Below are 27825 nucleotides of genomic sequence, written 5' to 3'. Positions count from 1 at the left end.
CATGCTCCTGGTCTCCCCCCCCGGCTTGATGTCCCCACTGCCCTCTCTGTGGATGCCTCTGACACGGCAGTTGGTGGCGAGCTCGAGCAGCTCATCGAAGGCCAGTGGAAGGTGCTCGCTTTCTTCAGCTGGCACCTACGACCCCTGGATCTTAAGTACAGCACTTTCGACAGGGAGCTGCTGTCCCTCTACCTTGCCATCCGGCACTTCAGGTATTTCCTGGAAGGGAGGGAGTTCACGGTCTTCACAGACCACAAGCCCCTCACTTTCATGTTTGCTAAAGTGTTGGACCCATGCTCAGGCCACCAGCAACGCCACCTGTCGTACATCTCGGAGTTTACTACCACGATCAAGCACATCTCTGGGAAGAACAACGTGGTAGCCGACACACTGTCACACATGTCCGTCCAGTCAGTGCACTCTTTCTCTCTCTCCGGGGGTGGATTATGTGGCATTAGCGAAGGTGCAACGACTGGACAGCGAGATGCTGGCGTACTGAACCGCAGTCTCAGGACTCCGCCTCGAAGACATACCCATTGAGCCCGAAGGTAATGAGCTCCTTGCAATGTGTCTGCCGGGCAACCGCGGCCCATTGTCCCAACCGCTTGAAGGCACCACGTTTTCGACGCCTTGCACGGTTTAGCCCACCCTTCCATCCGGCTGATCGCAGACAGGTTTGTGTGGCACGGCCTACGCAAGCAGGTCGGGCACTGGGCCAGGACACATACGCACTGTCAAACCTCCAAAATCCAGCGGCACATGAGGGCCCCACCACAACCTTTCCAGCCGGCACATAGAAGGTTTGAACATGTCCACGTGGACATCGTCAGCCCACTGTCGGTTTCGAGAGGAGCAGGATACCTGTTCACCACGGTGGACGGGTTCACGAGGTGGCCGGAAGCTGTCCCACTCACTGACATGGCCATGGAGACATGCGCCAGAGCCCTGATTACCACCTGGGTGGCACGGTTCGGTCTCTCAGCCCATGTCACTTCAGACGGGTGTGCAGTTCGCATCGGCTTTATGATCTGGACTGGCACAACTCCTCAGAACCCAGCTCCACCGAATGACTACTTACCCCCCGCACTTACCCTGTGGAACGTTTCCACAGGCACTTGAAGTCAGCCCTGATGGCACGCCTCCCAGGGCCAGACTGGGTTGACAAACTCCTCTGGGTGCTGCTTGGCATCTGCACAGCACCCAAGGAGGACCTGGCCGCATCATCGGCCGAACTTTCTTACGGTGCCCCGCTCACAGTTCCTGGTGAGTTTGTGCCAGCACCCCGTGGCCAGGAGGACACACCTATGATGTCCTAACTAAACTCCGGAAGCCGCTTGGAACACTTGCCCCAGTCCTGACGTCCCTTCACGGAACAACACCCTCTTTCAACAGAGCAACAAGACCTACAACAGAGCAAGTACGTTTTCATTTGCCGGGGCACGCACATACCACCCCTGCAGTGACCATACGAAGGACCCTACAAGGCACTGCGCCATAATGGGACGACCTGCGTTCTCGACATCGGCGGTCGTGAAGAGATTTTTACCATTGACCATCTCAAACCGGCGCATCTAGACCTTGAACGCTGGGCTACGGTGCCACCCCCATGATGATGAAGCCGGCCACCTAAAAGAACTGACAGTGTGCAAGCTGTGGGTTCTGCACCTCCTAGCGCCAGTTCTGCGGTGGGGGGGGGGGTCATGTGGCGGCTCGCCAACGGGGCAAGCAAACCGGCTCCAACAGTCGCGGGCGAGTCCGCAGCCAGCAGCATCCGAGAAAGCTCTGAGTGCGGGGCAGACCTCGGCCTGGAAACCGAGATCACTTCCGCGCCACAGGGAGCGGGTGATGCTGGGAGCAGATACTTCAAGCGCGCGCTGATTGAAACAGTAAACAGTTCAACCGGACCCTGCTCAACTCAGTGTGTTGCTTTCACTTGCTGCATATCAGCGTGACTACAGCTGTGAAATAACCATTCACATCCTTGTCTGGGTCAATTCAGCCAATTATTTCCTCTGTTTGGTATTGAAAATGCTAATATTGATCATGGATTAGAAGTGGTAAACATCATGCATACTTCCTCATAACCAAATAACTTCCTTGTAACAATCTGACCACTAGGTTGATGGTGTCTAAGAATCAATAGAAAAGGCAGAGAAAATTCAGAGAGACGAGTTCCTGCCTTGCACTGTAGTTCCTGTGGTGTGTGTCCCTGCTGGGGGATATGACCATTTTCAACAATTGCTTTGATTCTGAGTTTATCCTTTTAGACAAGCAACCAATAGGAGCATCCAGCCACTGTTCAGGCTAGGGGTTGGGGGGGGGGGGGGGGGAGTTGTTTCCATTCATCCCAATTGTAACTAAATTCAGCCAGAAGTGTGAAGTACCTGAGCTATCTCGACTTCCTTCTGGAATCCCATCACCATTGTCTTCGATCACTGCGTGTGATAAACAAGGAAAAATGGGGATACTGGAAAATGCAAAGGCAATGGTTCCGGACCACATTCTGTTAATTACTGTTCAAACATCGCCAATAACCTCTTCACCAGTACTCATACTGGGTTCTGCTGGGTTCACTTGGCTTCAGACCTCACACAGTCTTCGTCCCAACACGAACCTCAGAGGTGAGGTGCGAGTCACTGCCTTTGACATTAAGGCTTTAGAAAGTAATGTTCAGGAGCCCAAGTGAAACTGGTCAATGAGCAGAGACACCAGTAGTCAAGAGTCATACCCACACAAAAGGAGTTGGTTGTAGAGGTCCATCATCCCTGGGCATAGTGGTTAGTGTAATACCTTACAGCATTAATTCCTGCTGCTGTCTGTAAGGAGTTCATATGGTCTCTCCATGACCATGGTGGTTCCACTGGGTGCTCCAGTTTCCTCCCATATTCCAAAGATGTATAGGTTAGGGTTAGTGAGTTGTGGGCATACAATGTGGCACCAGAGGCATGGCGATACTTGCAGGCTGCCAGCACATCCTCAACACAAACAAGACATTTCACTGGAAGTTTCAATATACATGTGAAAAATAAAGCCAGTCTTAATCTTAGCTCTTATAATCTTATTCCAGGACATCTGCAAGCAATGTCCCAACCCCGACCATCCTCAGCATAAGATCAGAAGTGGGTATGTTTACTAATAATTGGATATCCACTTCCTCTTGACATTTCACCTGGCATTGCCATCACTAATTCCTCCACCATCAATCTACTAGGCGGCAATAATGTTGATCAGAAACTTGACTGGACCAGCAAAGTAAATGTCTTTACTTCTCAATTCTTGAGGAGTGAACATCACCCATTTCCTTCCTCACAGGTGACCATCACTTGTCCCCTCCCTTGCAGGTATTTATCACCAGTTTCCTCCCTCGAAGATGGTTATTGTCTGCCTGCTACTCTCCCTGTCTGTTAATGGGGAAGTCTTCACTCTACACTGTTAATTTATTATCTTTCACTCATCGACCCACCTATGGTTACTCTACAGTTGGAGAGAGAGATCCAGAGGATTTCAGAAGCCTATGAAAACCTCATGAAGGCATCAGCCAAACGTGAGACTTTGGAAAAAACAATGAGGAACAAAATGGAGGGAGAAATTCGACGGCTTCATGACTTCAATCGTGATCTCAGAGGTAGGGTTCGGTTCTTGCCAATATGATCTGAAATCATCGATGGATATGTTGTTATCATTTAAACCATTCACAAGGGTAAAGATAGCAACAAATGCCATCAAAACATTGAGGGGGAGTAATTAGAAGAATTACGTTGGTATTATCAAAAAATGAAACAATAAAGAAGTTAATTAAGTTAATTCCATAAACATTATGTAGGCTGCTCTACAATATGTTCAAAAGGTACAATGCACATGAGCCAGACTAGTCTCTCTGCTGTGCTTTGGAGTCCAAATGGTGGTGCGGTTGACTCTACCAAACTGGAAAACAATTCTTCTGGTCAGTTTGTTCCTGGGCCTGGCCGAGGTGACCAATAATGGGTCTAGGTAGTGGGGAGTCAAGTGTTCTGCCAGGTTGATTGCCTGTCCTCTTCCAAGGTTACATCTGTATCCATGTGTTCTTGGAAAAGGAGCACACGGTATCTATGGTACAATAGTGGTACCACAGGGAATTGAATGCATTCTGCATAGAGGTGACTGTGTTAAATCTTGCAGCTATTAACTATAAAGGGTGTGAATCGTGGAATACTGTAATATTGTAATAAGGTGATGCTATAATCACTAAATACATTGATTTTTTTAAAGGGGAAATAACTGAAGGATGCTAAAGGAATCAATGGGATAAAAAATCTGGCATTTTGACAAAGAACACGACTGTTTTTGGACTTTGGAGAATTCTGACTGATGTTTTATTTTGACTGTAACATTAATGAGGCAAACATAGTGAGTGGAGGGCATCTCAGTTAAAGGAGCTGGATGATTATCTTGAAGTAGTTTGCAAGTTATTTGTGCAACTTGCTGCTTATCTTTGTAAATTCAATGCTTTGTGTTTCCAATGTAGAGAAGTTGGGTTCTGCCAACAGACTGCTGACCAGCAAGGAGTGTGAGGTCTCAATGGATGGACAAAGCATTCTCAGCAAACTGATCGCTCAAAGTAAGATGATCTTATTTACCTCAGTTAACCTTGTAACTGTATATGGGGAAGCCAGTGCCAATGATGGAGCTGACTAAGTTCACACCTTTCTGCAGCTTAATTTGATCCTGTGCATCAGGAACTCCTCCCATACCAGACAGTAATGCAAGCAGTTAGAATGCTCACTGTGGTACATCTGTTGAAATTTGCAAGAATCTTTGATCACATAGCAAGACTTTTCAAACTCCTAATGAAATATAGCTGTTGTCGTGCCTTCTTTTAAGCCGCATCGAAATGAGGGGCCCAGGATAGATCATCAGAGATGTTGACACCCAGGAACTTGAAATTGCTCACTCTCTGCACGTCTGATCCCTTGATGAGGACTGGTGTGTGTGCCCTCATCCTACCCTTTTTGAAATCCACAATCAATTCTTTGGTCTGACCAACATTGAGTGCAAGGTTGTTGCTGCAACACCACTCAACCAGCTGATCTAGCTTGCTTCTGTACGCCCTCTCATCACTATCTGAAATTCTACCAATGGTAGTTGTGTCATTAGCAAATTTATAGATGGCATTTAAGCTGTGCCTAACCACACAGACATGAGTGTAGAGAGAGTAGAGCAGTGGGTTAAGCACACATCCTTGAGGTGATTCAGTGTTGATCATCAGTGAGGTGGAGATCTTACTTCTGATCCGCACAGACTGTCATCTTCTGGTGAGGAAGTTGAGGATCCAGTTGCAGAGGGAGATACAGAGGAGCAGGTTTTGGAGCTTTTTGATCAGAACAGTAAAAATTATTATGTTAAACACCAAACTATAGTCAATGAACAGCAGCCTGACGTAAGTGTTGTGCAGGTAATCGAAGGCTCTATGAAGAGCTAATGAGACTGCATCCACTGTAGACCTATTGTGACTGGCAAATTGCAATGGGTTCAGGTCCTTTCTGAGACAGGATTTGATTCTAGCCATAACCAACCTCTCAAAGCACTTCATCACTGTTGATATCTGTGCTAGAGGTGAAGGCTTCATAGGAGCTTTGAGCAGCAGCCATTCAGAGAGATCAGGAGTTATGAGTAGTGGCCAATTGGCATTTGGGATTGATTAGCAAGAAAAGAATTGAAGTAAGAGGGGACATATGGAGCGGCCGTCGTTGGAGTAGACAGACTGGAGATTTTGAAGCTTTAGCTCTTTGAGGCTTCTGTCAGAAAAGGCAAAAAGCAAAAAGCTGTAGGTAGAGTTTTTCCCCTTCTTCACATTAGCTCAGTAAATGTAAAGAAAGAACAGTAGGGATGCCAGGCAGGATAGTGGAATGCTCTTCTTGCAGGATGTGGGCGGCAGGGAGAACTTCAGTGTCCCGAACAACTACACCTACCAGAAGTGTGTTCAGCTGCAACTTCTAACACTCCACATTCAGGAGTTAGAGCTGGAACTGGATGAACTCCAGATTATTCGGGAGGCTGAGGAGGTGACGAATAGGGCATATAGACAGGTAGTTGCACCCAAGGCCCAGGACACAGGAAACTGGGTGACAGTCAGGAAGGGGAAAGGGAAATCAGCCAGTGCAGAGTATCCCTGTGGCCATCCCCTCAACAACAGGTACATCACTTTGGATAATGTTGGGAGGGGGCATGACCTAACAGAGGAAAGTCACAGCTGTCATGTATCTGCCACTGAATCTGGTTCTCTAACTCAAAAGGGAAGCGGGAGAAGAGGCACACTAGGGTGACAAGGGATTCATTAAGGGAACAGACAGGAGGTTCTGTAGGCGAGAATGAGTTTCCCAGATGGTGTGTTGCCTCCCAGGTACCGGTGACATCTCAGATCGAATCCTCAGCATTCTTAAGTTGGAGGGTGAACAGCCAGAGGTCGTACCATGTAGGTACCAATGACGTGGATAGGTTCTGCACAGCAAGTCAGGGTGTTAGGTGTTAAGTTAAAAGGCAGGACCTCCTGGGTTGTGATCTCAGAATTGCTATCTCTGCCACGTGCCAGTGAGGCCAGAAACAGGAAGATTATACAGTTTAATACGCGGCTAAGGAGCTGGTGTAGGAAGGAGAGCATAAGATTTTGGATCATTGGGCTCTCGTTCAGGGAAGATGGGACCTGTACAGAAGGGACAGTTTACACGTGAACTGGAGGAGGACTAATATCCTATTGGGAAGGTTTGTTAATGCTGCACGGTGAGTTTTAAGCTAGAATCACAAGGGGATGGGAACCAGAGTGCCAGAACAGTGGAGAGGTTGTGGAGGCAGATGTTGGTAAGACCTCAGACAAAGTCAGGAATCAACAGGTTGAGCATGGTGCAACTATTCTCCAGAGCTGTGTATATTTCAATGCAAGAAATATCACAGGAAAGGCGGATGAGCTCAGGGCCTGGATCAGTACCTGGAATTACGATGTTGTAGCCATTCGTGAGACTTGGTTGCAGGAGGGGCAGGACTGGCTGCTCCATGTTCTGGGGTTCTGTTGTTTTAGATGTGCCAGTAGGAGGGATTAAAGGAGGAGGGGGTGTCATTGCTAGTCAGGGAGAATGTCACGGCAGTGCCCTGTCAGGACAGACTGTAGAACTTGACTGGTGGAACTGAGAAACAAGAAAGGTATGGCCATGTTAATGGGGCTATATTACAGACCACTCAACAGTCCAAGGGATTTAGAGGAACCCATTTATAGAGAGATCATAGGTGGTTATAATAGGTGATTTTAACTTTCCACAAAATCTGGGAATTTTTAAAATTCCCAGATTGACTGGGAATCTCATGCTGTAAAAGGACTAGAGGGGATAGAGTTTGTCAAATATGTACATAGAAGTCCTAACAAGAGAGAGTGCTATTACGGGATGAGAAAGTTTGTATAGGGGGAATACTTTGCATCTAGTCCTGATGAAGGGTCTCATCAGCCCGAAATGTCAACTGTTTACTCTTTTTCATAGATTTCTTCTTGGGGCTGCTGAGTTCCACCAACATTTAATGTGTATTACTTTACATCTAGTGATCATGATGTCATTAGTTTCAGATTAAGTATGCAAAATGATAGGTCTGGTTTGTGTGTTGAGATGCTAAATTCGAGGAATGTCAATTTTGATGGTATTAGAAATGATCTGGCAAGTGTAGATTGGGCAGGCTGTTTTCTGGCAAAGGTGTATTTAGAAAGTGGGAGTCCTTCAAAAGTGAAATTTTGAGAGTACAAATATTGTAAGTGCCTGTCAGAATAAAAGGTAAAGATAACAAGTGTAGGGAAGCTTGATTTTTAAGAGCTATCGAGGCCTTGGTTAAGAGAAAAAACAGAGATACACAGCAAGTAGGAACAAATGAGGTGCTTACAAGAAATGCAAGAGAACCATAGAACATTACAGTACAGTACAGGCCCTTCAGCCCTCTATGTTGTGCCGATCCATATAATCCTTAAAAAAAATGTACTAAACCCACACTACCCCACAACCTTCCATTTTTCTTTCATCTTAAGTGTTCATCTTAAGAACACTTAATGAAGAAGGCATGAGGTTGCCATGGCAGACAAGGTGAAGGAGAATTCAAAGGGATTCTCAGATATGTTAAGAGCAAAAGGATTGCAAGGGACGAAAGTGGTCTTCTAGAAGATCAGAATACTAACCCATGTGTACAGTCAAAACAGATGGGAAATTTTCAGTAATTTTTTTTGCATCTGTATTTACTCAGGAGTCTAGAAGTGAGACAAAGTGGAATAAACTTCATTCCCTATAAAATTACAGAGGAGGAGGAGGTTTTTGCTGTCTTGAGGCAAATCAGGGTGGGCCTGACAAAGTGTTTCCTTGGACCCTGTGGGAGGCAAGTGCAGCATTGCTGGGTCCCGAGCAGAGATATTTAAATTTGGACTTTCAGAAGGCCTTTGACAAGGTGCCGCACATGAGGCTGCTAAACAAGATAAGAGCCCATGGAATGGTGGGAAAGTTACATACGTGGTTAGAGCATTGGCTGATTGGCAGGAAACAGAGAGTGGGAATAAAAGGATCCCATTCTGGTTGGCTGCCGGTTACCAGTGGTGTTCCACAGGGGTCCGTGTTGGGGTCGCTTCTTTTCACGTTTATATCAACTATTTGGATAATGAATAGATGGCTTTGTGGCTAAGTTTGCTGATGATACAAAGATAGGTGGGAGGCCAGTAGCACTGAGGAAACAGAGTCTGCAGAGAGACTTGGATAGATTGGGAGAATGGGCAAAGAAGTGGCAAATAAAATACAATGTTGGAAAGTGTATGGTCATGCACTTTGGTCAAAGAACTAAACAGTCAGACTATTATTTAAATTGGGAGAGAATTCAAAGTTCTGAGATGCAACGGGACTTGGGAGTCCTCGTGCAGGATACCCTTAAGGTTAACTTCCAGGTGGAGTCGGTGGTGAAGAAGTCGAATGCAATGTTGGCATTCATTTCTAGAGAAATAGAGTAGAAATAGGACTATTCAGGGTAGGTCTTACACAATGAACAGTAGGGCACTGAGGAGTGTGGTAGAACAACAGAATCTGGGAATACAGGTCCATAAATTAGTGCAACAAGTCAATAGAGGCTACATCCACACTATGCTGGATAAATCTGTAACCGAAGCTTTTTCTCTTTGTTTTTACCCCCTGTCCACACTAAAACGGCGTTTTCGTCCCCCGAAAACGGAGCTTTTCTGAAACGCTTTCCAGGCTGGGTAACCGGAGACTTCTGAAAACGCTATCGGATGGCAGCATGCTATTTCATTGTTTTCTTGAATGCAACCTAACAATTTCAGAATAGACAGCAAAGAGACTGAAGCCAGAAGAGTTAGAAATGTACTCACCAAATACTTTGACCCATAACTTACTGATTAAATAAGTATACTGTACTCACTTTGCCCTGTTTTCTGTCCTTGCTCATATGAAGGTGGTTTACCTATTTATGCAAGTACTTCTCTGGCAATAGATGTGTAACAGCCTAATGTAACATTGTATGGAAATACAACACTGATGCAGACATGTTTTATACACTTAACAAGGTGCTCTATTAATGCAACAGAGTTAGTCAGTTTGTCAATGTTCGTCGTCAGCCGGGTCAATCAGTCCATGAACTCCCTGTCAGTTGCTTCCGTATGCTCCAGTATTTGTGTTTTTTTAGTTTTTAAGTTCTCCTGCGCGAAAGCCAACAGCTGTCCATCGTTTTAAGTTTTTCTAGTCTGTGACTACACAAACACGCACTTTTACGGCAAGATTCGACACCAAACATGTCGCTTGTTTTCGGTAGATGTGTCCTGCACGTGCGCAGGAGGAGGAGCTTCGCCAAAATCTCCTTTTCAGTGTGGATAGAGATAATTTCAAAAACACATAGTGTGGACGCCTATCGTTTTTACTCAAAACCGGCGTTTTCAAAATTATCTGGTCTAGTGTGGATGTAGCCAGAGTCATAAAGAAAGCTTTTTGGCACAATGGCCTTCAGAAATCAATGTACTGAGTACAGGAGATGAAATGTTATGTTGAAGTTGTATACAACGTTGGTGAGACCTAATTTGGAGTATTGTGTGCAGTTTTGGTCACCTAGCTACAGGAAAGTTGTAAACAAGGTTCAAAGAGTACAAAGGAAATTTACAAGGATATTGTTGGGTCTGGAGGAACTGATTTATAAGGAAAGATTGAATAGGTTAGAACTTTATTCCTGAGAAATTAGAAGATTGAGAAGAGATTTGATAGAGATGTACAAAAATTATGAGGGATGTAGATAGAGCAAATGCAAGCCGGCTTTTTCCACCGAGGCTGGCTGGGACTATGACCAGAGGTCATGGGTTGTGTAAGGTGAAAAGTTTAAGGGGAACATGAGGGGAAATTTCTTCACTCAGGTTTGTGAGTGGGTGGATTGCATGGGAGCTCAATTCCAGCATTTAAGTGGAGTTTGGAAAGGTACATAGATAGTAGGGATATGGAAGGCTATGGTGCCGGTGCAGGGCATTGGGAGCAGCAGTTTAAATAGTTTCAGCACAGACTAGATGGGCCAAAGGACCTGTTCTTGTGCTGTATTTCTCTATGACTTTATGAGAAGTTGTGCATGCAATCCCCTGAAGAGGCTTCCCTTCCCCTCCTGCCATCACTAACCTTGTGCATTTGTGCTGCTCCTACAGTCCAAACCTGGCATTCCTTAATGTAACTAAATCCAGGCTAAAAATGCACAGAAGGAATGCATCCCTGTGGTCCCAGGGGATGGTAATGTATAATGAGAGATTAACGCAATAGGTCTGTGTTCTCTAAAGTTCCAGAAGAATGAGAAAAGATTTCAGCAAAACCGACAATTTGTTAAACAGCCAGGAAGAAATTTCCCTGTAGGCATTGAAGCTGAGACTGGAGACAGAGTTGGAGAATGAAGAGTAGGCATTTTGGGGATTTGGGTGTGGAGTTACTTTCTTTGGTGAACCTTTGAAATTCTCTCTCCTAGAGGGTTACTTTTACTGAATTCATTGAAAAGAGGCTGGGAGTGATTCGAGGTAATAGTTGAGGGACATAGGATTGAGGGAAGAGGTCAGCCATGACCTTGATTAACAGTTAAGCAGGTTGGAATACTCCTTCAGTTTCAGACCTTGTGTGTGATGTGGCAGTTTGGTTCAATACAGTTGTAAGCCTGAGTTAAACTGCTCTTGGCACTTCAGCACGTCCTGTGTGAGAAATAATAGCAGATTCCTTCAACACCTCAGGTGACTCGGCCTGCCACTGTTGATCCTCACCCACCAATCATTCGCTCTGAAAGAAGGTGGCAGAGGAATTAGTTTAGCACTTACATGTGACATACCTTGAGCAGGGTTGCTGATGTGTCCTTGAGGAGTCAGACAGAAAGCAGCGAGCAGGCACTGCCGTCTGGATGCATGGGGCTCTGTTGAAAGCTGCCAGTCTGCAAGTTTGATCTCCAACTTTGAGACGCTTCAAAAACAAGGGAAAGTAGAAGCCAAAGAAACTGGGGTGGAAAACCTGTTCAAACCAACAGCTGAGCATTAAATTCCACTGGCATTTTACATCCTCGTACAAGGCATTGTATTGGTTGACGTAAGCACGTTAGCACTTCTGGCTCTGGAGCTGGTTAGTTACTGATGAGTTATGATAATTAGAAATGAGCATTTGACTAGAAACTGTTCCTCATGGGAAGTACAAGGTCTTTTGGTCTGAGGCACGTCGGGACTTTGGTTTGCTTCAGATACTCCTGAGTCAGCCTCTAACACAGCATGGCTCGCATCACCACCCCGTACACACCATTCCCATACACACCACCCCCTGTACACGCCACCACCCCGTACACATCACCCCCTACACACCACCTCCGTACACATCACCCCCCTGTACACACACCCCAGGCACACCTCCCTCTCTGTACACATCACCCCCCCCCCCATACACACCCAGCTTACACACCTCCCTCTCTGTACACATCACCCCCCCCCATACACACCCAGCTTACACACCTCCCTCTCTGTACACATCACCCCCCCCCATACACACCCAGCTTACACACCTCCCTCTTTGTACACATCACCCCCCCCCGTACACACCCAGCTTACACACCTCCCTCTCCGTACACATCACCCCCACCCCAGTACATATCACCAGCATAAATTCTACTTGCAAAATCCTTCTCACTTCCAGAAAATTGTCCTCTATGCTGACACGGAGCAATGCTTAGCCACAAAGACATAGAATTGTACAACACTTCCTAAAGCTCAACCTGTCCATGCTGGCCAAGGTGCCTCCTGAGCTGGTCCCATTTCTTTCTGAACTATCTCTCTCTGAACTGTTTCTGCTTACGTGCTTATATACTTACATACTTAACCCATCACCCCTAGTGGGGACTTTGGCCATCTACAGTGGCTTGCAAGTGTCCTCTGTCCTGGGCACTGGGCATCCAATGTGTCCCTGGGTGCAGCCCATCTTCAAAAATCGTTCCATTCCCAGGGATGAGGTATTTGGAGCTTCTGTAGATGTTTCCATAGCTCTGTGTTTTATACAGGATGGAATTGCTATTGCTATACTTTACCCTCCTCCTTTCACTTCTAGCCTTAGGACTGTCCATAGTGGAGATTTTCTGTACGTGTACCAGTCCAAATGTCTTAATGTTCTTTTGGTAGGTCATGCTATTTGCCCATCACCCTCTGTGCGGAAAATTTGCCTCTTGGAGTATTCCTTCGAAGTCTCCCCTATAATCTCTCATATCAAATCTATCCCCTCTAGTTTTATGCACCCTTATCATAGGAAAGGCCTCTGACCTTGTCTATGCCTGTCATGATTTATAAAACTATCTAAGTCCACCACTTAACAGTCCCAGCCTATCCAGTCTCATTGTAACTCAAACCTCCAGTCTAGTTACATCCTTTTGCATCCTCTCTGGTTTACAGTCATAGAATAGAGCACAGAACCAGGCCATTCAGCCCACCATGTACGAGTCTAGACGAATTCCATTTACTTGTACTTGGTCTGTAGTGTCCTACGCATCACTCTGATTCCATCACCCACCTGCTGCACTCAGAATTCTAGACACCCTCTGGAGAAAAAGGTTCTCCACATATTACCCCCCCCCCCCCCCCCACATTATTGACGGTTGAAATGATTTTCAATCAGTCTGGTCCCTGAGATGCAGTCTGGGTGTTCACTAGCAGGTAGCTGTCCCACATATAAGGAACCTGGAACCAGTTGGCTCAAAACCCATCAACCCCATGATTGTTTCAAAATCTGTATTCAGTTCAAGGCATTTGATGCAAATGCTACAAGTGAGACTGAAGCTGTGGCATTTTCCTCACTCTCAGTGATTGAACCAGTGCCCCTGAGTGAAGGCAGTCTGTGGTCTTGCCCCCTCCTGGATGGTCAGTGAAACACTGAGTATGGTAGTGAGGTACAGAGTTCATGATTGAGGCTTCACAAGCTGGCACTGAATCAAGGGACTGATTAGTGAGTGAGCATGGTATGCTTGTTGCTTTAAGTTCAAAGTCAAGCACATTTTGAAATAGGTGGTAAAGCACATGGCTTATGGCAAAATTTTCTTACCACTTTTTCCAGATGTTGGGAAATGGAGGTGTGCCAGTTGCTGGTCCATCCTGCACAGTCCTGCCAGTGACCAGTTGAACACATCACTACCTAACGTACGAGAGTTGTAACAAATTCTCATGTCTCCGCCAGTCCTCAGTGACAAGACCCATCTAAATTCATGTTTTCCCCCCAATAGCATATCTCCCTCACTGAACTGACCAAGCCCAGTCCCTGGAACCCTGTCCCTTGACAATTGTGCATTAGAAATACAGATTCTTGTTAGTCACAGATGACAAGTCGTGTTCAACAAGGCCAGCATAAAGGGAGTGTTTTCTGTTAACCCTGATCCAACCACATTCATGAACAAGCAGAGCTATCCCTACAAATAATTTGACCACTCTGAGTGTGTGTGTATGTGAGAGAGAGAGGTGGAATAACAGAGTCATAGTTGTAAATCCCTTTGAGCCACAACATCTTTGCAGGCATTTTTCTGTCTACCCTAACCTTATTTGACTATATTAGGACCCTATCTTTCAATGCCTTGCCTATTGTAAATGTCTGCTGAACACAAGTGATTGTGTCTGATTTCCATCCCCCACACCTCCTCTGGCAATGTGTTAACGATATCAACCACTAATGAGTCCCAGAAAGGCAAAGAATTTCTCAAAAAGCGAAACTATTTACTCATTGCATTCCCAGCCCCCTTCCAGCTTCATTCCATTCCTGCTTTAATGTTTTTTCCTTTGAGCCAGTACAGATCTGAACAATGGGCACCAAAGTGTTAACCAGCGCGATGTAGTGGTGTGGTATGCATTTGATTGTAGGTATGTAGGTCAGAGGAATGTTGGTTTGTCCCATGACTTTCATCACACAGCTCAACTTCCCCTGCCCTCCCCCTCCCTCTGCTTCAAGCACATTCTTTGTTCAGTGCAGAACTTTACAGCAGGAAGTTAGGAGCCTACCAAGGTCATTAAGTCATTCCCTTGGGAGCAGGGGAGGAAGGTGGAGCTGAGTGTGGAATGCTGCTTTCTACTGACATTAATACAGTGAATTTTTACTGGAAGTGTTTGGTTAAACAAGAGCAGAGACAGGATTTCTTATGCTTCTCCATAATTATTTGTACTTTGTGTGAAAAGTGCTCTATAAAGAAAATTAATATTAATATTAAAGTTGCCAAACCACATCACAGTATGAAGCTGCGCCTTCAGTCTCTCTTGAATTGCTTTGTGTGTTGTCAGCCTCACATGGTAATTATGGCTGGAGAAGTCAATGTTATTTCCTATTTATTGCTCAGAGGAATGCAATCTGGGCAGCCCAAGGTCCTTGATTTGTTTTTTTTTCTCTTTGGCTTCCCTCTGAACAGCATCCAACAAAGGGTGATTTTATAGCAGGACAACAGTTGAAGCACTGATTCAGACGAAGGCTCATTCTTAAGAGCCATTGTCTCAATGACATGGCGTCAGGAGCATTGGAGAGGGGGACAGCACGATGGCGTAGTGGTTAGCACAACACTTTATAGTACAGATGACCCATGTTCAACTCCCACCGCTGCCTGGGAAGAGTTTATATGTTCTCCCCATGACCATATAGGTTTCCTCCGGGTACTCCAGTTTCCTCCCACAGCCCAAAGATGTACCAGCTAGTAGGTTAATTGGTCATTGTAAATTGTCCTGTGATCAGGCTGGGGTTAAATCAGGGGTTTGCTGGGAGGTATGGCTCAAAAGCCAGAAGGGCCTATTCTGCTCTGTATCTCAATAAATAAATATTCCTTTTTGCAATCTCACAACTATAGAACAACAACCTTGCATTGGTCTACCAATTTGAATGTTGGAGACAATCCCAAAGTATTCATTCCACAGAACATCAGCGAGCCAAATAGAGATTTTGGGAATGTCAGTTAGATTCTATGAAAGAGAAGCAGTTAACATTTCAGGTCTGAAAAAGTCTGTCAGTTCTCATGAAAGTTCTTCAACTGAGATCTTAACTGTTTCACTTTTCACAAGTATTTTCAGCTTTTTCTGTTATTATTTCAGATTTCCTGTTATGTACAGGTGTTTAGCAGGGGTCGGTGTTGGGAGCACTTCTTTCTCTGCTGTATATCAATAATTTAGATGATGAAATAGATGGCTTTGTTGCCAAGTTTGCAGATGATACGAAGATTGGTGGAGAGGCAGGTAGTGTTGAGGAAACAGGTAGGATGCAGAAGGACTTAAGACAGATTAGGAGAATGGGCAAGAAAGTGGCAACTGAAATACAATGTTGGAAAATGGTAGAAGAAATAAGTGTGTGGACTATTTTCTAAATGGGGAGAAAATCCAAAAATATGAGATGCAAAGGGACTTGGGAGCCCTTGTGCAGAACACCCTAAAGGTTAACTTGTAGGTCAAGTTGATGGTGAGGAAGGCAAATGCCATGTTAACATTAATTTAAAAAGGTCCAGAATACAAGTGCAAGCATGTGATGCTGAGGCTTTATAAGGCACTAGTGAAGTCTCACCTTTAAGTATTGTGCATAGTTTTGGACCCTTCATCTTACAAGAGATGTGCTGGCATTAGAGAGGGTCCAGAGGAGGTTCACAAGGATGATTCTAGGAATGAAAGAGTTATCCTATGAGGAACATTTGATGGCTGTGGGTCTGTACTCATTGGAATTCAGAAAGGTGAGGTGAGATGTCATTGAAACCTTTTGAATGTTGAAAGGCCTAGACAAAGTAGATGTGGAAAGAATGTTTCCCATGGTGGGAGAGTCTAGAACAAGAGGACACAGCCTCAGGATAGAGGGGCACCCTTTCCAAACAGACATGCAGAGAAATTTCTTTAGCCAGAGGGTGGTGAATTTGTTGCCACATGCGTTGTGGAGGCTGGCCATTGAATGTATTTAAGGCAGAAATTGATAGGTTCTGGATTGGACTTGGCATCAAAGGTTACAGGGAGAACACCAGGAACTGGGGTTAAGGAGGAGGAAAAAAAGATCAGCCATTATAGAATTGCAGAGCAGACTCGATGGGCCAGATAGCTTAATTCTGCTCCTATGTCTTATGGTACAGGACTAAAATGCAATGGTGGATTTTCTGTGACTGTACGTGAACACAAGAATGTTGATAAACTGCAGGTGCAAATTAAATGTGTGTGGTTTGCAATGTTGCAGTAACAGAGAATTAATTAAAATGTGGGCGGTAATGGGTTCTAAAATTTCCTGGATATAATGTGATCAGGAAAGATGGGAGGGAAGAGAGAAAGGGAATGTGGCAGTGCTGGTTAAGGAGAGAATTAGTAGTTGTAGAGAGAGAGAGAATGGCCTGGGCTGATCAAGGAGAGAATGTTTGCTCAGAATTACAATGAAGGTGTGAAGATCAGGGAAGATCAAATGTGAGTAATCTGGCAAAAGAGCCAGAAGAGTGGGTGAGAAAATTGTCTGCTTGGTTGGGTTTTGTTGGAGTGGTGAAAACAGATTTTGTTGTACAGTTAAATGGAGCTGGATAGGAAGGATAGTTCAGAGATGTGGAGAATGTGGTGAGAGATTGGGAGAGTGGGGCAAGCTGGATTGCTCTAGCATGGAGTGGATATAGATTAAAACTTCAGCTCATCTGTGACTCTGAGAAAGACACAGCCTAATGCTTGTCCACAGCACTGCCTGGTGGCCAGAGGAGGAAGTACAGTAGTGGTGAGAGTGGGATGAGCACCTCAGCATTGAACCATGGTAACCGGCAGCTTTCTGCTCCTTGTCCTGAGATACAGTGAACTATGCCTAACAACTGCTGAGTACTATCCACCACCCTAAGCATTCACTCTATTCACTACCATGGCTGCTGCATTACAGTTACTCACCCTGTCTATTCTTGAGCACACCGTTCTGTCACCCAGAAGGGCAGGTACAGTCACCTTCCTGACTATATCATTGTTCTGAGGCATGCTTTTTACATGGAGCGGTAGATGCCTGGAACAGGATACCAGGGCAGGTGTTGCAAGCAGGTTCAACAGCAACATGAACAGATGGGGGAAGGAGGATATCAGCCACACGCAGGCAGAAGTGCAGTTTAAATTGGCATCTCAGGCCAAGGGGCCTGGTCCTGGGGCATTCTTGGTGTTTTTTTGCCACTGAGTCTCAATGCAGGAGTAGATAACAATCCCCTCCCACCTTTATCTCAAGACTTGGAGTGGTCTATAAATTCAGCCTCCAACCACCATCTCATAGACAGTTGTCGTGGTCTCTAGATCACACGCTGTTGTGTGTTTCATTAGCAGGAGGAATGAAAGAACAAATTTCTCAGCGGAGCAAAGTGCTCTTGCTTACCAAAAGTATTAAACAATTCAAATTAAATTAACTAGAGAAGAAGGAACACTTCGTAAAGTGGCACAATTATTAGGGCTGCTTCCTTGTAGCTCAGCGACTCAGGTTCAATCCGACCTGCATCGTGTGGAGTTTGCACACTCTCCATGTGAATACAGGTGATCCTCAAAATGTTCCATTTTCCTCCCACATGGCAAAAGCACACAGGTTGATGAGTTGAATGCTGATATGAATTGCTACTGGGGGGTGGGGGTTTATAGGAGTACAGGGAGAATTGGATGGATTGTGGAGGATGATGAGAGTTGACTTGGCTGAAGGCTTTAGGCTGTGTGACTCTGAGATCTAGTTTGGATGTTTATATTCCCCCTTTGAATTACAGTAACTATTTCCATCCTTGTCAGTAATTAGATTGATGTGCTGCCTTTGCTGTTGGTGAAAGATAACTTTGCTGGATTCTGTATGCTTTGCAGATAGGGAACAGCAGCAAGAGAAGGAGCAGCTTCAGAGGGAGTTAAGCCTGTCATGCAGCAGGTATGAAGATCAGCAGAGGCGGGTGCAGCTTCTTGACCATGCACTCAACAGCACGCAGTCCAAAGTAGTGCGGCTTGAGGATGAGGTATGTTCAATTCCACTCCGATTCCTTAACTCAAGGCTGCCACAGAGTTGTCAGGGTTCTGAAGCCAAGCATTTCTCTCTCTCTCAGTTGCGGAAAAAGCGAGCCTACGTGCAGAGAGTGGAGAAATTGCAGCATGCTCTGAGCCAGCTGCAGGCTGCGTGTGAGAAACGGGAGCAGTTAGAGCTGCGACTGAGGAAACGACTGGAGCAGGAACTGAAGAGTCTGCGGACACAGCAGGTAAGTTAACAACCTGCCAGCTGTCTCAAAGTACTTGCCAAGGGCAATCCCATTTTGTTAGAAAGGCTAATGTTGTTCAAAGCAAGCCTAAAACTAATGGAGTCTGGGTAGTAATGTGTTCAGGTCTACCCCGATGTGTATCTCATTGAATTACAGATGTTACAGCATTTTCCTGAATCCAGTGGTTTGTGTAGAGATCAACTGTAATAAAGGACGTTTGACCCAAGATTACCTGGAAGGACCTGGGCATAAAAGGTTTGAATGGAAGCCCCACAAGGAATCTTCAAAGAAAACCAAATGTAACATTTGATTTTGTCACATGGACACCAAAGGGAAAGAACTTGCACAACTCAGATTGCTTCACTGCAGCGTACTGAAAGTCTGTTCACTGCGGCAATGTGGGAAATGGAAGCACCAGTTGTGCAGTTTGTAGGGAGACCACCAGGTCTGACAGGTTAAATGACTCAGATAGGATAAATAAGGCTGGAGACATAACCAAAGTCTCCAAGGTTATGCAAATTTCCAATGGAGGGAGCATTAAGAGAATATTTCTCCCTTGTGACTTGACACCTTTCCAGTCAGCAGTCAGCATTTAACAAAGGTGACAAGGAATGTCCTGCAAAGTGCTAACACTGGGTTCTCTCCACAGCGCCAAGCAACAGCTCAGGGCCCCGGAGCTTCAGAGTACAGTGTGCCAGCATTGATGGAGCTGCTGCGTGAGAAGGAAGAGAGGATTCTAGCTCTAGAAGCTGACATGACCAAATGGGAACAGAAGTATCTGGAGGAGAGCACCATGCGGCAGTTTGCAATGGATGCTGCTGCTACAGCAGCCACCCAGAGGTGTGTCCCTGCATGTCCAGGTGTTTCCATTCCATACTCTCGGTCAGATACATTAAAGGATGTACTGGACATACCCTTCCTCCTTAGTACTCACCACTCCTACTCTTGCATCCTGTTCTTTGATTTTTCTCTCCACTTTCTTTCACTGTCTTTCCCATCTATTCACTGAACCCTATCACCATAAGACCATAAGATATAGGAGCATAATTAGGCCATTTGGCCCATCAAATCTGCTCTGCCATTTCATCATGGCAGATCAAATTCTCCTCTCAGCCCCAATCTCCTGCCTTCCCCCATTTCCCTTCATGCCCTGACTAATGAAGAATCTATCCTTCACAGCCACCTGTGGCAACGAATTCCACAGATTCACCAATATCTGGCTTAAGAAATTCCTCCTCATCTCCATTCTAAAATGGCACTCTTCTATTTAATAGGCTGTGTCCTCTGATCTTAAACTCTCCCACCAGAGGAAACATCCTCTCCACACCCACTCTATCAAGGTCTTTCACCATTCGATAGGTTTCAATGAGGTCACCCTTCAGTTTTCTGAATTCGAGTGAATACAGGCCTAGAGCCATCAAACGCTCTTCCTATGACAAGCCATTCAATCCTGGAAACATTTTGTGAACCTCCTTTGACTCCTCTCCTGTGTCAGCACATATTCTATCTCACATTCCCAACAATTCCCTCCAACTCTGAGCACCCACCTCCACATGTGCATCAAATTCTGGCAGCTAGCTAACCTATCTACTGGTTTTGGGTGTGGAAGGAAACTGGAGCACCTGTAGCAAAGCAAACTGCAAACTCCACACAGACAGCACCAGCAGTTAGCAGTGGTGCCTGGAGAAGTGAGGTAGCGACCCCACTAGTTGTGCACAATTCTAGTTCATGGTCGTTGTGGAGCCTCCCACCTATCATAATTTGTGTACTTGCTAGCCAGCTGGTGGTGTAGTGGCATCAGCCCTGGACTTGGAGGCATATGGTCCTGAGTTCAAACCCATCTGGGTCTCAACCTGGCCAGCAGCAGTATCTCTGCAGAAGAAAGACCTGGCAGTCTACTTCCGTATCTTGCTGTGAAAACACTATGGACCCTTTGGTCCATGAGGCCACGAAGATTCAGCTTGACCAAACGATAGCCAGCTTCAGCTTCTCTCTTCAGGGGAACTGAATGATTTTCTTTATTTCCACAGAGACACCACTATCATCAATCGTTCCCCTCACCATTCACCCAACAACAGCTTCAATGGGAGCTCACTGGAGAAATGTGTTTACTACGAGAACGGCGAGGTTATTGTGACCAATCATCAGCACCAAGAAATGGAGAACAGGTACTGATATACATAGCAGCAACAGGGAGAGTAGAGCTGAAACTTGGGACTGGGACCGGGATTGTGTGTCCAATGGATTTGGGCTTTGTAATAGAACCTGGACTGGTGAAGCATGTTGCAATAGGAAGAGGTTAGATGTCAGGCAGTGTTCAGGGTGGTGGTGACATAAACAGCGCTCTTAGATACAGTTTGGCCATAATACCGTGAGGATAATTGTGGTCCTATACCAGGCAATCAGACATCTCCCCTGGCTCCCTGCTACTGTTTCCATGCAGGAATTGACCAGCGAGGGAATCTGCTGGTGCTGTGGTTCTGGGAAACATCTGGAGCCACAGCTACCTCAGGATAGTGTAACCCAATTGAACTGTCAGCAGCTACCATTCTGTGCACTGGTCCTGATCTGCCTCTCTCAGCCAAGTCTGATTGTCCCAAAGCCAGTGACCATTGCTGTTTGAGGTCCCTCTCTTGCTATCTGACCCACCCCATAGCCTGACCTCCTACGTTACTTTGCTGAATCTGTAAATTACTCTGGGTTACCAGCTTCGAGAAGGTGTGGGAGGGATTTTGTTTTGAGTAACTGGTCATGAATTGATAACAGGAATAGGCAGCCATCAGTGAAGGTGGCTGTGTTAGTGCATACCTCTGGTTTGGTCAAGAGAGCTGTGAGTAATGACCTGTCCTTGCATTCAGGATTAAAGCCCTGCATGCACAGATCCTGGAGAAGGATGCCATCATCAAGGTTCTCCAACAACGCTCCAGAAAAGACCAGATGAAGCCTGAGCAACTGGCACTGCGACCAGCTCGGTCAGTGCCCTCCATTGCCCTGTCCACGGGTACATCCCTGACCAGTGACAGGGATGACAAGGCGATCCATAGCAGCTCAGGTAAATTACCTCCAGGTAACTTTGGTTACTTCATTTTTGAGGCATTTTGTTACATTGCAGGTTGTGCGTCTGAACCAGATACTGGAGCTCTGAGTTCTGATCGGGACAGTTCTGCATTGTTGTTTTAGTCAGCTTCACTCAACTGATCTGTTTGGCAAGTCAGTCGCTGCCTTAAGTTTGTCTTCTCTGAAGATTGACCAAGTTCCCAGTCACTGACAACACTTTAGGAAGGATAACAGAGAGTTTGCACTGAGTGGAGTGGATATCTTACACTAGTTCCATTTATCACCAGGATCTGGACATTGACCAGCCCATTGGTTTGAAAGGTACTGGAAGTTTGGCAACTTAATGCCTCTGCAGACCTGCCACTCTGACTGATGTTCACTGTCTCTCAAACAACTCAGCTTCAGAGCACCTTACAAATCTGACCAATTGGGTCATAAGCTCATACTTCAGATTTCAAATAGTGACCAACCATTTAATTCCAACCCCATTCCCATTCCAACATGTTGGTTCACGGTCTGCTGTCCTGCAACAAAGAAGCCAGAGGACCAAATTCTCATGTTCCATCTGGGTAGCCTCCAGCCTGATGACATGAACATTAGTTTCTCGAACTTCAGTAAGTTTTCACACACCCCCTTCCCTTTTTTCCCATTCACCACTCTGGCTCCCATCTTACCTGTCCTCCTCACCTGCACATCACCCAGTGCTTCTCCCCTTTCCCTCATGGTCCACTCTCCTCTCCTATCAGTTTCCAATCATTGGTTCTTAGCCTTTTCCACATCACCTGTTACTTCATTCCCCTCCTCCACACACCTGGCTTCCCCTATCACATTTTGGCTTGTACTCCTTCACCACAACCTTCTCCCCCTGCCCCCCCACTACATTCTAGTTACATCTCCCTTTCTTTCATTTCTATAGATGCTGCTTGGTCTGCCTCGTCCCTCCAACATTTTGTGTGACCTGTAAACACCACAGGAACAAAAAGCATAAGCCTTGGTTTTTGCAAATGCTGAAGTAAAGGACTCAACATTTAGCAGACCATTCCATCTTTCAGGTGCTGTGAACAAAGGCTGCGTCGAGGATCAGAGTGTGGCTTCAGACTCTTGTCCTGCAATGTCACACACTAAACACAGGAGCAGAGATGGCAGCACACAGACTGAGAAAATGGGCGAAGCAATACAGTCAGCCCTGGGAGGCTCACAGGACAATGAGAGCTCAGGCAGCTCACGGGCTAACAAACCTATGTCCAGTTCAGTAGGTGAGTGTCTCTGTGGTTTTCATCGAACAGGGAGAGAGAAGGGAAGGCTAGTATTTCAGTGATACGAGGAATCTGGCAGGTGACTCATTGTTTCTGTAGAATCTCTTTAAACTGGGGAGTGCCGATTGCCGTTTCCCACTCTTCACATTATCCCGAGTAATTCCAGCAGGTGATCCAGAAAGCTGGGATGGTGAAAGGAAGGGAATTCATAAAACTAATAAATTAATTTTTAAAAGGCACTGACATGTATTGATTTTGTGCATTTGATATCCATAGATCTGCTAGAGACACCAAACCAGGTGAGACTCGGTAGTGTTAAAAGCCAAGATTCATCAGACAATGAGATGGTGGAAATCCTCATATGAGAGCGACATCTACCAGATGATGGCGGACTTCTGTGAAATATAAAGGTCTTCAGGTTTTGCAAACCTTTAACTCCTTACTGCCAATGTGGAACCAGGACAAAACCAAGGAAAATGTAAATAATTCCTGCACAAAGTATGGAGTCAGAATATGATTTTTATGAAAAAAGGGAAATGTGGCCTTCATATCCATAAGCTGCTATGACAGTGCATTCATTTGAAGGTTATACACACAAGAAGAGCTGAGCTAATCTTTGTGCCGTGTGTGAAGCTTTCCTGAGTGCAGGAGACACTCGCAAATTAACCCAAATGATCTAAAGTGCTGTGAAATTCTGTTCTGGGATGGATACATTGGTGTTCTAGAAATCAGTATTTTTACACTACTGCCAAGCGTAAAAGCCTCACAGCAGCATTAATAAATATAATTACAAATATCTAGCACTAGACTGTATAATATATACTGTACATAATGCTCTAAATTATTTTATTTTAACGAATTCTGTTTCAGCTTTAAACTTTGTGCAATTTAACTAAATCTTTGCTATGACTAAAAATGTCTCTTGAACTTCCCTTTTCATTTCTACCAGCAAAGGACATGATTTCTGTGTTGTCATCCTCCACGTTTATGTCTCATTTCTCGCCTTCAGTACCTCCTGTGCATTTTTTGATCAATATGTATACAGCTTTCCTCATGACTGACTACTTCTTCCAGCCAAACCTTGAATTGGACCTGACTTGGAGAAAACCCCTCACATTAGCTTCACTACCCCTGGCATGGGCACAGGAAGATTCCACAACACATTGAAAGGATGCTCAGGTGACAATTGAGGCTTTGTGTGTGCAGAGGGAGACGTTATCAGCAGTTCCGCAACATTATCTACACCTTCCTGAATGAAACAAAGCATTTTTAAAAAGGACTGAAGTGCTCATGGTCCATAGTGCAGGACAAAGTATCTGCTTGAATCTGCAGATTCTGCCTGAGAGTGTTCTTCCCCAAGCAAAATACCCCATAACGGAAGATCACCACCTCTGATTGCACAGTGAAGCAACATTGGGAAATGAACCATTTTATGCCTCTGCATGTTTGGCCTCCTGGTTTAGGAAGTCCAGTGGGAAAGGGAAGGGTGGTTCCACTGTTCCCTGGCCATTTCCCCATTGCCCAGTCACAGCCCAGATTTTGAATAGGGATTTTGCCTGCATCAGTGAGAATCTGTATGGTCATTGCATCTGTCCATCCCCCCCAAACAGCTGCTGATCCATTTATGCTCAGCAGGAGCAGGACTGACAAGTAGCTGTATTCTGTAGTCACATTTTCACAGTGGATCTGGTTCCCTGAGCATCACCACTCAAAGGGTGCTGAGCTTAGGGCTCAGGGCAGACTGGCAGCTGGTTTCTGCCACAATGACACATTTCCAAGTAGCATAGAAAATAGGTGCAGGAGTAGGCCATTCTTTCCTTCGAGCCTGCACCGCCATTCAGTATGATCATGGCTGATCATCCCACTCAGAACCCTGTACCTACTTTCTCTCCATACCCCCTGATCCCTTTAGCAACAAGGGCCATATCTAACTTCCTCTTAAACAGAGGCAATGAACCGGCCTCAACTGTTTCCTGTGGCAGAGAATTCCACAGATTCACCACTCTCTGTGTGAAGAAGTTTTTCCTCATCTCGGTCCTAAAAGGCTTCCCCTTTATCCTTAAACTGTGACCCCTCGGTCTGGACTTCCCCAACATCGGAAACAATCTTTCTGCATCTAGCCTGTCCAATCCCTTTAGAATTTCATACATTTCAATAAGATCCCCCCTCAATCTTCTAAATTCCAGTGAGTATAAGCCTAGTCGATCCAGTCTTTCTTCATACGAAAGTCCTGCCATCCCAGGAATCAATCTGGTGAACCTTCTCTGTACTCCCTCTATGACAAGAATGTCTTTCCTCAGATTAGGGGACCAAAACTGTGCACAATATTCTAGGTGCGGTCTCACCAAGGCTTTGTACAACTGCAGTAGAACTTCCCTGCTCCTGTACTCAATTCCTTTTGCTATGAATGCCAACATACCATTTGCCTTTTTCACCACCTGCTGTACCTGCATGCCCACCTTCAATGACTGGTGTACAATGACACCCAGGTCTCGTTGCATCTCCCATCTCTGCTTTTCCTAATTGGCCACTGTTCAGATAATAATCTGTTTTCCTGATTTTGCAACCAAAGTGGATAACCTGACATTTATCCACATTAAATTGCAACTGCCATGAATTTGCCCACTCACCTAACCTATCCAAGTCACCCTGCATCCTCTTAGCATCCTCCTCACCGCTAACACCGCCGCCCAGCTTCGTGTCATCCACAAACTTGGAGATGCTGCATTTAATTCCCTCGCAGTAAAGACGGACAGGGTTGCATCCAAGTTCCAAACCTACAGCTGTCCCTTCATTCACTTTTGAGTCTTAAGCATGGACCAACAACACTCCACTGAGGTATCCAGGGTACAGATACAGGTTGGGAATGGCCCTGTGATGTCATTGCATTGGTGGCCCAAATTATTAGGAAATCCATCCCTGAAAGATGCATGAGCTGGGATCCACCCATTCCACCCTGCCATGAGAGGAGGCACAGGAGAGTGAATTCTTTGAGCGGCCAAGAGAAGGACTTGTTAATCCTACATATAGACCTGTTCAGCTGGTTACAAGGTGACGTCTTCCATGTAATGTGCTTGCTGGCCATTACCTTCCCTCCATGACAGAATTCACACCTATTTTGTTTACAAAAATATCGTGAAGCTAAAAAAAAACCCAAAGAAAAATTAATGTATTTTGTACGAATATTTGTATCTGACATGGTTGTATTTTAGTGCCACTGAACCTCATGCCAAAGATGATAAACTGCATTATTATTAAATAACTTATGTAAGTATTTAATGATTAAGTCAGGGTTGTATGGAAAGGCACCAAACCCTGGGATTGCTGCAGCATTCTGTATAGTATACAGTTATTTCAAATTAATGATGTGAATCTCAGACATCAGATTTTTATATTGGAATATCACCACACATTTCAGTAATAAAATCAAAAATTAATTTAAAAAATGTCACTTAAGCATTTTCTATTTTGAATCTTGTCTACCATTAGAAAGACTAAACTTTTGTAGACTGACATCACCAGATCATTCATCAGTCTCACAACTTCTGGAGATCAGTGAACTCTGACAGCAGGAGGAAAAAGATGTCGACTTGTTAACTCCGCAGCAGCTCCAAGATAAAATGCTCTCATTACTCCCACTCCTCTATAGAATCATTACTCCCACTCCTCTATAGATTTCCCCATTTTACTATTTCATCTAATTCCTTTTCCCAAGAACAGGTAGATGATTTCCTATATTACCTTTGGTTCTTTGGCCAATCATATCAATGGCTGCACCTTATCTGCCCTTGTGCTGATCAACATGCATTTTCCTAAATTACTCATTATTGAGCAACATTCAATCTCTTCTGGGGTATATTCTTTCAATAACTAGTACCTCAGCACATTCATAAGACGATAAGATATTGGAGCACAATTAGGCCATTTGGCTCATCAGTTCTGTTCCACTATTTAAACATGGCTGATTCATTTTTCCTCAGCCCCAATCTCCTGCCTGCTCCCCATATCCCTTCCTGCCCTGACCAATCAAGTTTCTATCACCTTATGCCTTAAATGTATGTACAGGCTTGGCCTCTACAGCCACTTCAGTTTTAAGCAATGCCCGTCAACCCTTATCCCATCTTTGCAACCTCTATACAATGTTCCAAGGAAGAGAAGAGTCTGAGCAAACCCTGATCCTCCCCTTACCTGAACTGGACTCTAGTAGAGATGGGAGAAATGTGTAGACTTTGAGTGTTTCCATGACTGGACAGTGTGATCTGCAGCATCGAGCCCCACTAGTCAGGAGGTTGAAGGACATGGTTAACTCATACACAGGCTTAGTCATGGAGCAGTACAGCAGGGATACAAGCTCTTTGCCCAACGTCCACAACAGCAAAATTGTACACAAAGCTACTCCCAAAACCTTGCTTTTGCCCTATAACCCTTCAGGCCCCTCTGCTTGTGTTCCTGTCCAAGTGCTTCTTAAATGATACCAATGTACCTGCCTCAGCCACTTCCTCTGGCAGCTCGTTCCATTTACACATCGTACTCTGCATGAAAAGGTTGTACCTGCCTCAGCCACTTCTTCTGGCAGCTCATTCCATTTACACATCATCCCCCCGCATGAAAAAGTTGCCTCTCAGGTCACCTTTAAATCTTACCCCTCTTACCCTAAATCTATGTGCCCAGTTTTGGACTCCACGATGCTGGGGAAAAGAATGTCCCTGCCCATCACTCTTATGGCTCATAATTTGATAAACTTCTATATAGTCACCTCTCACCTGGCCAACCCTATAACACAGGGCCTTCAGTCCAGGCAACGTCC

The 27825-nt window shown here is 45.3% G+C and overlaps 1 protein-coding gene across 3 annotated transcripts in view; it reads left to right on the top strand.

Annotated features, from left to right (window-relative positions):
* amotl2a (angiomotin like 2a) overlaps positions 1-26459 on the top strand; it is a 41948-nt gene extending 15489 nt beyond the window's left edge. For 2 of the 3 annotated variants that reach the window (XM_059951342.1, XM_059951348.1), the window contains exons 4-12: positions 3481-3625; positions 4505-4597; positions 18323-18468; positions 18556-18705; positions 19355-19545; positions 20736-20873; positions 21564-21757; positions 22815-23018; positions 23295-26459. In XM_059951342.1, coding sequence (XP_059807325.1) covers positions 3481-3625; positions 4505-4597; positions 18323-18468; positions 18556-18705; positions 19355-19545; positions 20736-20873; positions 21564-21757; positions 22815-23018; positions 23295-23383 — 1350 coding nt within the window. In that variant the 3' untranslated portion in view covers positions 23384-26459. Of the gene's footprint in view, positions 1-3480; positions 3626-4504; positions 4598-18322; positions 18469-18555; positions 18706-19354; positions 19546-20735; positions 20874-21563; positions 21758-22678; positions 23019-23294 lie in introns of those variants that run through there. The other variant, XM_059951355.1, reaches the window with a different exon arrangement.
* The last annotated feature ends 1366 nt before the right edge of the window (positions 26460-27825 follow it).

Source organism: Hypanus sabinus, chromosome 2 (genome assembly GCF_030144855.1).
Source record: "Hypanus sabinus isolate sHypSab1 chromosome 2, sHypSab1.hap1, whole genome shotgun sequence".
In the NCBI taxonomy this organism is placed as follows: Eukaryota; Metazoa; Chordata; class Chondrichthyes; order Myliobatiformes; family Dasyatidae; genus Hypanus; species Hypanus sabinus.
Note: the sequence above shows the minus strand (reverse complement) of the source record. Positions and strands in the feature narration are given on the sequence as shown.